The sequence below is a fragment of the Poecile atricapillus genome, chromosome 2, assembly GCF_030490865.1.
Source record: "Poecile atricapillus isolate bPoeAtr1 chromosome 2, bPoeAtr1.hap1, whole genome shotgun sequence".
Classification (NCBI taxonomy): Eukaryota; Metazoa; Chordata; class Aves; order Passeriformes; family Paridae; genus Poecile; species Poecile atricapillus.
In genome coordinates this window covers 16,558,393-16,568,092 of record NC_081250.1, presented here as the reverse complement: position 1 = coordinate 16,568,092, position 9,700 = coordinate 16,558,393, and the positions used below count along the sequence as shown (strand labels likewise).

Sequence of the window (9,700 nt, the reverse complement as noted above, 5' to 3'; positions counted from 1 at the left end):
ATTTTAAATGAGCCAGAAAAGGATGTTATGGACTGTTAAGATTCATTCTCAGTTTTCAAACATTGGAGAAGTTCCAGAGCACTGAAAGAAAGCAAAGGTTGAGCCAATATTGAAAAGATATATATAGGTATGATGGTCCTATCAAATTAATATTGATCCCAAGTATATGGCAGAATACATAGGAGATTCCACTAAGAAAAAATTAAAGAAGACCAATTTAATTAATACAAATCAATAGGAATGTATGGAGAAGTATACATATTTTCAGGATAACTCAATATCTTTTTGTGTGAGAACACAAATTGAATAGATAAATGTGTTAATAATAGAATAGATAAAATAGATAAAATAGATAATATGTTAATGTGTTGTAGAAATGTATTTATATTCTGTAAAATATCTAATTTAATAAAACTTTGAGAAACTACAATTAAAAATAAAAAATAAATAATAATTTTAATAGAAAATCATCATGGTAGATATTAAATAAAAAAAAGGCTGATAGACTTCAAAAGTGGTCATAAAGGGTCTATGGATCTTGACTCCTTGTTGGTTAACCTATTTTGATTAGCCTCCAAGGAAACAATAAAATCACTGCTGATGAAATTCCCACAGAGGACAGTGATAAAGACAGAGACAAATAATTAAAAGAACAGACTGACATGATAGAACAATCTGATAAGCTAGTTTCACAAAGAATAAAACTGATTGCAACCCAATCTTGTTCCGACCACACCGAACAAAAGCTTTAAGAGTACACACTTATAACGGGGGTCCTTGACTACAAGTAGGGTGAGAAGATCCTGTGCTTTGAGATCTTCACCCACCTTCATATCCAAAAAGGCCAATGAATTCTTGACATAAGAGTGAGAATATTGAGTTTGGAGAAGGCAATACTCCAGACTTCTATTGCCTCTGACATAAATACAAGTACCTAGTAGTGGTGTCTATGATTCAGAAAAGATATTAAAATATTGGATACACATAGCAGTGAAAGAATGAATTCACTGGAGTGAAAACATTGTTGAATTCAATTCTAAATAAAAGAAATCCAGGAGCTGCTTGATTTCTATTTATACAGGTTTGTAGGACTGTTGGAGAATCCTTCAGAAGGATAATAGGGAGCTTAGTAATCTAGTATAGGTGGCTGCATCAGGATTTAAAACTGATATTTTTAATATTTTGCATGACATTTTAATATTATGCAGGGCATATTTTACTGTTCTGTTTCTTTTGCATAGCAAAATGTAGTATTAACATTTGATTTCAGAGTGTGTTAAAGTAATCTCTATGACACTGAAGACTTGGGCCCTTAATGGGTACATCTTTGGTTGGAGACTTACAATGCCTCACAAAACTGCCCTCTGCCCTTTGTTTGATAGCTCAGTGTGACAGATTTCAATGTCATTGACACAGTGACATGGCCACCCAGCACCCCTCTTACTTTACGGCTGTATTTGTGTCTTTATCTGCAGCAGACCTTTAAACACCTTGCTAGGTGCATTCGAAGACTTCCGTGGATTCAAAGATCATTTTCATTTTGTACAGCTAAATTGTCTCTATTTCTTGGGTTATTTTTGAATAGTAATTTTTTAAATTTTAAATAGTAATTTAGTAATTACAACAGTAATTTACTTAGAAATCTATTCAGCAAGTTCTTGGTTTTTTTTCTAGTTTTTGGGAAACAAAAACTGATGGCTGTCTTTCCTCATTAACCTATCATTTACAGACACTTTGATGTTAAGTTTCTCATGCTGAACATATGTTATAGTGATCTGAATACTTTAGTGCAAAGAAAAGTGAAAAACCACTTAAGACATTTGATTTCCTCACTTTCCCTACTCGGTCTAATTAATTTTCTGTTTTAAATGGCAAAACCCATGAGGTTCTGATCTTGAGATGTTGTACATTCACCCATCTACCCCATCTAAGTGAATTGGACAGGCCTTATCACCCCAAAAACGTGAAGCAAAGACAATGCCTTCATTTCAGTTGAGCAGAAATGGTCTAACAGTATAAAATGAAATAGCTCCTGAGTGTCAAACTTCTTTCTCAATAAAGCTTCCCAGATAAATTTTATTAGAGATGTCTTACTGCAAACGTGACCTGAATATGAGAATGGTTCACAATCAAAATCTGTGGTTCATAACTGGAAAGTGTCTTGCTGGCACTGATTTCTACAGAAGTCTGATCTTTACTATGAGTGGTATAGCAAAAGAGCTGTGTGCTTATGGTGATTGCAATGAAGTGGGCGTCCTGTGCTGAGACACCCAACTAAACAAAGTCTTAAATCCTTCTGAGGGCCTTGGAGGACTCACTCTAGTAATTCACCAATCTATTGAATTTTTGTTGTTGAAACCCATTGACCAAAACCACAGTGATATATTTTCTTCCTGGTTAAATATCCACAATGATAAACACAGGCCTGAAAATACTTGAGATGTTTGCCAGTTATATTCCAGGCTCTGCACACTAGTAAATGTGTTTCATGAAAAATGTCATTAAAGTCATCAAATTTTGACAAAACCATTTTTCAAAACATGCTACAAAGAATAATAAAATTATTTTGCTAGAATTTTAAAAGAACATGCATAAAGTTTCCTTTCCAGATACTGAAAAGAAAATATCACAAGAGCTGTCTGGCTATAAATATGCCATTGCATAAGCGCATTAATATGATACAGTCACAGTATTTTGTTTGCTGTTCCCAAGAGGCAAATTACACAGTGATAGGCTGCTAAAACTTTAGCAGCAGTAGCTGAGAAGACAAGAAGCACAAATGTCAAAACAGGAAAAATATATCAGACACAGTTCGATTTTTCAGAGTCAAATTCTTACTCATTTGCATTACGAAAATGTGTAACACCATAAATATTCCCAAATCAATCAAGTAATTCCAAATTTATATCACTGTAAATGACAGCACAATTCGACCTCCAGAAATTGTGTATTTTACTGAAGGAAAAGGATTAAGTATTTATTATGAGCTGTCTTCTGATGTTTATAATAAGACACAGTTTGTCATTGCTGCAAGATGAAACTACATACTTTTCAAAGCTCAGTTTATGGCTCTGTAAGGGAACAGGATTTTTAGAATGTTCTTTCTAGAATATGCAAAATCTGAACAATTCTCTTATAACTATCTGCTGGCTCTACAAGAATAATACCTTGAGGCAGTAAGGAAAACTGAGCTTTATTAAAAATTTCATCAAAGAGATGAGTAGTAGGCTTGGAAAAAAAAAGAGGGGCTTAAGACACAATATGGCACTGCATTATGCTTTGGAACCTACAAAGATATAAACTTTTGTAAGGGGTTTTGACTTCATAAGTGCTGAATGCTTCAATGCAAAGTCAAATGCTGCTGAATGTCTTTGGAAGTATGATCATATTTTGTTCTTCAAAGAGCATTTTATGAAACAGATCTAAGCTTATACTCCTGTTACTCCATCTACTTTTTTGAAATATGTGTGAAGTGGGGGAACATGGAGGAAAACAAAAATGCTGGTTGAAATACTGATCCCTGAAAGACCTGAGATACCTGAACTGAATTGCTCAAAAGATATTTGAAATGGGATCTGTTACATTCAATGTCTTTGACAAGGAGGAGGCTAATCCTTAGGCAAAGAAGCTGCCGTTAATAATGGTTAAAAATAATTCCATTACTTAATCCCCAACTGTGAAATGAATGGGTATTTCTAGTTGAGTTATTAAGGGGTGTAACTGAACCTCACAAGGAAACTTCTATCCCCAAAAGCATTCTTGTTTGTGTCAAACTAGTCCTTTGCCCAAAGGGCTTTTCCTGAGGAACAGGGATTGGCCTACATAAGTGAACAAATTTCAGCTGCTGTTTTTGCCATATTCATGGTAAGCAAATAGTTCTCTTTCTCCAGAGCTGTTGGTTTTGACAAAAATATCCTTCATGATTTCTTTAAAAAATCCTCTATGTAAATGTTATTTGAAACATTAGCTTTTCTACTGTAAACAGTGTAGAAAGTTGCTTCTTATAAAAACTCTTCCCTTCTTAGACATCTTTCCATTCTTCATCAGAATGTAGATTTGACTGAGAAATTGTAATGCTAATTTAGTTCTTCATAATTATGACTATTAGGTTTTAAATAATTCATGTTTCCTCCCCACTGGATTACATACTTCAAAAAGTAAGCCTTGCTAAAATTACATGCTCTTGGATCTGGTAGCTTACAGAACTTGCTCATAATGCATATGAGACTATGGTCCACTTTCTTGAGAACGATTTTTAAAGTATTCTATAAAATACACTGCTGTGATTCAGATCCTTGAGGGAGCAAGAGGCATAATTGGTTCCAGTTTCAGCTTTTCACTTGCATAATTTAACTGACTCCTTTGTCCCCCAAGTAAAATGAAGGTGCTCTTCTCACTGAGCTGGGGTATAGCTCAGCAGTGGAAGCAACTGCTAGAAAACTAATGCAGTAGGATACAAATGAAAATGTTACAAAGGGACAATGGCAGCTCACAAACAGCACAAACTGAGGATTGTAAGGTAAGTCCACACATCAGACTTTGACACACTTTGATAGTGTGTGGCATAGCAGCACTGAACTCTATAACCATGCTAAATGCACCTGTGAAGGATAAGTCCAAGGATACGGTCAAAATTATGCTTGTCTGCCTTTTCTCCAGACATCCCCTAAATGTATTCTTTTAGCAGTTACAACAGCATGCTTCCATACAAGATTTGTGTCTCAAGTGTCCATACACATGTGTCTCAATGCTGCCAGGAATGCCCCACATTAGAGATTCACAGGCTCTGCATAAGTAGTTCGTGAAACACCAAGTGAAGAGGAGCGTGAAGACTGCAAATCACTCAGACATGTCAAGTGTCACACATTGCACTCGCTGCCAAATCATGCTGGTAGCAGAGCACCATGGCCTCTCTTATCTTGCATCCCAACTGATGGGCATCATTGATCTCCCAAAGTTTGGCTTCTCATACATTGGATCATTAAAAAAAAAAAGAGCAAGTCATGCTTATGATTCCTTTGGAAACTGCTCTTGTGAAACAATAGAAACACAGCCCAGTTTAACACATACATCTTAATTAGATTTTACAAGCATGTAATATAATTTTGTTCCCTAAAGAACAGAGTCTATGTCCTCCTTAAGGTAAAGCTGCAGATCCATTCCTGGCTATCTGTGAGATATGAGTGGGTCTCCTTTATTACCTGTACTTCACATTTAATTATTGTTAACTCTTCATGGAAGTTTGAAGAGCCCCATGAGTACTGAGAATGCAAAAATATACATAAGGACATCTGTTAAAAATGCTAAGTAATATTAAATATTATCATTAAAATTAACTAGTCATTTGTGATATGTTCTCACAAAATTACAATCCTCAAAATTTGGCTCTCATTTACTATTTCATGTTTGTGTCAGAGCATGATGATACTGATTATTTTGGGTTACTTCAATTACCCCATTCTGGATCTGCAGATCTTACACCCTCAGACATCTTCAGTTCAAAGTGTGTTTCTGTTTCTGCACACAGCCATTAAATAGGTTGTCTTTTGCATCTCTTCTATAGCCTACTTCCAGTGAAAGTCTGGGAACATTCATTATAAAAATGCAGACTGCATTTCTCTTAATTCAATTAAAGGTAACATCATTATAGATTGTCTCGGATAAACAGAATTTACACATCAGCTGGCTTCACAAAAGGCTCCTAATTTTTGTATTACTTTTGAAATTAACTCCTTGCATGCTCAAAGAATACAGAGGCCCATTTATCTTCAAAAAGCACTTCCCTTTGATCTGAGCTTCTGTCATTCCTACCTTCATGGATAAAAAAAGATGATAGATCTTAGTATGAAGCTCACAAGTACTTTAGAAATCTAGTACTCAAAATGAAAAATGCAGAGATATTATTCTGTAACATTCAGGAGTGGAAGAATGCTCCTAATATGGGTTCAGTATTTGCCCGGGGTGGGGAATCCTGTCTGAACACCTCTGGAAGTGTCAGCTTCTCTCCAGCAAAGCTCTCCCTAGGCCAGCTGGCTACTGACCTTGTGAAATGTACTAGCTCAGCAGAGCTGGGGCTGATCTACTCTAATTCCCTCTCTCTGGAGCTCTTCTTTCCCACCAGAGGGCATACACTGTGAGCGCACAACTGCCTTCAGAGGAATTTAAAATATATATTGTGTGCTAGATAAATGAACTGACTTGAATGCCAAGTTTTTGTACTCAATTCCATTCAATGGGGCTGTTAATTCATCCTGTTGCTCACTGGGTAAATTATTCCATTTGCTACAAAAGCAGTTGGTTTAGCATACTTTTGTTTGACTTTGCAGAGTGCTGGATGCGTAGCGCTTTTGAATAAGGCCATTCATTTATTTAGCTACTGAGCTAACTGGTAGTACTGTGCTGGTATTCACCCACATCTCTGGATACCATGGAAATAGTTGCTGCCTGAGTTCTAGGCATGCCTAAAATTTTAATGTAAATAGGAGTCATTAAAACTATTTTAAAAAATGTGTCCACAGTGGTAATTTAAGTGAATTGTGTGGGATTAGGTGCAGGTATGAGGATAGCTGTGAGGAGGGGAGGCAGCAGCACAGCAGGCTGTAAGGTGGCAGATGTCCTGAAGATAACTGCGGTCCGTAAAACAGCCCGATTATAGCAGGTTTTGAAATTTTCATTTTCCTGATTTATAGCAATACAAGCAGGGGAGAGGGTAGGAAGAGGAAGCAGAGAGAAAGAAACTACGTTTCCCGGCGTGCCGCCGCGGCCTGGGGCGGTGCGGGAGGAGGGAAGGGCAGGGAGCAGCTGTGGGAGACGTAACATGGGCGCCTGAGGCCGGGGTGGAGGCCGGGCTGGGCTGAGCCGGGGCCGGCCGGGGGTGAGGGGCGAGGCCGGTCCGGAGGGCTGGGCGGGCTGTCCCGGCCCCGCCGGAGGGGAGGGTGCAGGGGCGGGGGCCGAGGCCGAGAACGGGGCTGGGGCTGAGTACGGCCCGGCACCTCCCGGCACTGCTCCTGTGCAGGAGGCTGCGGCGGGGGCGCTCAGCTGAGCCTGCCCCGCCGGACGCGGCTCGACAGCCGAGCAGGAGGCTGTGAGGGGCCGGAGCCATGGCCGAGACCGGTTCTCTGCACGCCACCAGGTTCGAGGCGGCCGTGAAGGTGATCCAGAGCCTGCCCAAAAATGGTGAGTGTGGCGGGGGGGGTCCGGCGGCAGCCGCGCCATCGGGGCCGGGCGGGCACCGGGAGCCGGCAGGGCCCGGCGAGCGGCGAGGCCGAGGCCGTGGGGGAATCAGGGCAGCGGGGCCGCCCCGGCAGCGGCTGGAGAAGCGCTGGAAAGCTCGGCATTAGTGCTGCTCCCCGCCTCTCGGGGGAAGCGCCTGCTCGGGGGCCCTCCGAGCCCTGCCTGGAGCTCCTCAGTGGGGCGCCTGGACCAGGGGATCTGTCAGCTCCCCGCGATTTCAGCCTCCCTGAAATCCTGAAGTTACTTTAACAAAGCTGTTACCGTGAGGTCCCCTCTGCTGAAAGAGTTAATAAACTTAAAAAAAAAAAAACAAAACAAAACAAAAAACCGTAGCTTTTTGATAAGAGTTATGATAATTTTTTAAAAAATTCGTTTATTACATACATCACTAATTCTGATGTAAAATCGGATGTTTTTGAGGTTCTGAGGTAAAGGTCACTGTAAGCTTCTAATGATTAGAACTCAACCTCAAGCTACTTGATTTAATGGACTGGTTATGAATCTTCCCTGCCAGCTGTTAGAGTTTCATATTTACATTTTTTTACCTCTACAAAAGTGTGTTCCACGAAGAAGAAAACACCAAATCTAGAGGTACGGTGAAGCTGTTAATGAAAGTGTTGTCAAATACCTAAAGTAAACAAAAACACTGCAGAAGGCTGTGTTTTGGATTAGTTGTGTTTGTTTGGTTTGGTTATTCTTTTGAGTTCTGGATACTCTCAGTAAGTTATAATTTGTTAACAGTAAAGTGACTTGCATGATACTTCGTTTCTTGAGAGCTAAACCTGTCCCTTTAAACTGAGTGAAAGGACATCGACTTTATGTTACTTATTACCTTTTTTTTATTCTAGTTGTGGAGTCTGACCTTAGCAGCAGTAAAGGTTATAATCCTTTAAACTCTATCTGAAACTTGCTGTTTGTACAGTAAATATTTTCAGTGGCGCTGGTTCTCGGTAGATGAGGTGAAGATGGTCTCTGTTCTCTGTTGAGTTACATTGTACTGCTGTGAATGAGGCTGTAACAGGCTGCAGGCTTTTTTCTCACAGAACCATTAAACTTTTAAAATATTCTTGATGACAATTTAATTGTATTTTAAAATGCTTTCACTAGGTTCATTCCAGCCAACGAATGAAATGATGCTCAAGTTCTATAGCTTTTATAAGCAAGCAACCCAAGGACCCTGTAACATTCCTCGACCTGGATTTTGGGATCCAATCGGTAGATACAAATGGTAACTTTTCATGAGTTGTTGTTTTGGGGATTTTTTTTTTTTGCTTGGAGTGGAGATGTTTAGAAGAGTAGCACTTGGAGAAAGAAACTCTCTGAACTCTTTCTTTTTTAAATAAAAATAACATTTACAACCTTTGTTACTTGAATTAGTTTTCTGTAGTATTCCAGCTTTCTGTCAGATAATTTATAACTTCTCAGATTGCAGGTGGAAATGTTCCCTTGGATTATGCAGGTGGGCAGGTTTTTCTTGGTCATGGTACCTCATGGTACCTCTGCAGTGTTTATCCCATGTTGTAAAATTAAGTTTTAGGTGCTCTGAAGAATGAGTGATGTGGATGAGTGTCTGGAGTTCTTCCTTCTTGAGTTTTCATGTGTGATGTGAGCCTGAAGTAAATAAGTGCTCAGTGGCAACCACTAATACAGCTTTGAGCTCTTGGGGAGGTTGGGTTTATGTCTTTCTGGTTTGTCTGCTCAGTGGCAGGACTTCCCACGATCTGTGTTTGCCTTGGCCTGGGATTCTGATTCACCAAATTGCTAAGTTCTCTTTGAAAAGCCAATGTGAATGTTTTGCATATAATATTTTAATGATGATTTGTCCTGAAGAACAAATATTATTGCTGTCTTTGGGGCCATGGTGGTCTTGGGAATCTGTGAAATGATTCCTAGGACTTTTTGCTTCCTTCCTTGCTTCCTTCCTTGCTTCCTTCCTTGCTTCCTTCCTTGCTTCCTTCCTTGCTTCCTTCCTTGCTTCCTTCCTTGCTTCCTTCCTTGCTTCCTTCCTTGCTTCCTTCCTTGCTTCCTTCCTTGCTTCCTTCCTTGCTTCCTTCCTTGCTTCCTTCCTCCCTGGCTGTAGCTGGAATGTGAGCCACTAACCTTAGTGGTTTTCTGTGAGTGGGACAAATACTTTGGAATGTCAAATCATGTGCAAGACTGAGGAAATGTTTTATTGCAGTCCGTGTTCTGACAGATTCCTTGTGCAATACTGATAAATTTGGTTAGAGTTTTCTGTTTGAAGCATTGGAGAAGGAAAGATTTTATTTAGGTCATAAGTAGCTGCTATGGTAACTATTTGCCTACTAGACTGATGTGTCTTTCCCCAGTTGCTAAACTCAAAAAGAACAGAATTTTCTTGTAGCTTGTTCTACCTTAGTGACAGCTGAGGTGTCTGGGCCTGTTTGTTTTATACAGCAGAGGATCTCAAACTCAATTTAGTCAAAAGGGTAATGTGTGTGTCTTGTAT

At 39.5% G+C, this 9,700-nt stretch overlaps 1 protein-coding gene across 2 annotated transcripts in view; it reads left to right on the top strand.

Moving 5' to 3' along the window:
- Positions 1-6,865: 6,865 nt before the first annotated feature.
- The window catches only part of ACBD5 (acyl-CoA binding domain containing 5), a 30,695-nt gene continuing 27,860 nt past the window's right edge, over positions 6,866-9,700 (top strand). Inside the window, exons 1-2 of one of the 2 annotated variants that reach the window (XM_058832408.1) lie at positions 6,866-7,176; positions 8,341-8,461. In XM_058832408.1, coding sequence (XP_058688391.1) covers positions 7,101-7,176; positions 8,341-8,461 — 197 coding nt within the window. In that variant the 5' untranslated portion in view covers positions 6,866-7,100. The remainder of the gene's footprint in view (positions 7,177-8,340; positions 8,462-9,700) is intronic. The other variant, XM_058832409.1, reaches the window with a different exon arrangement.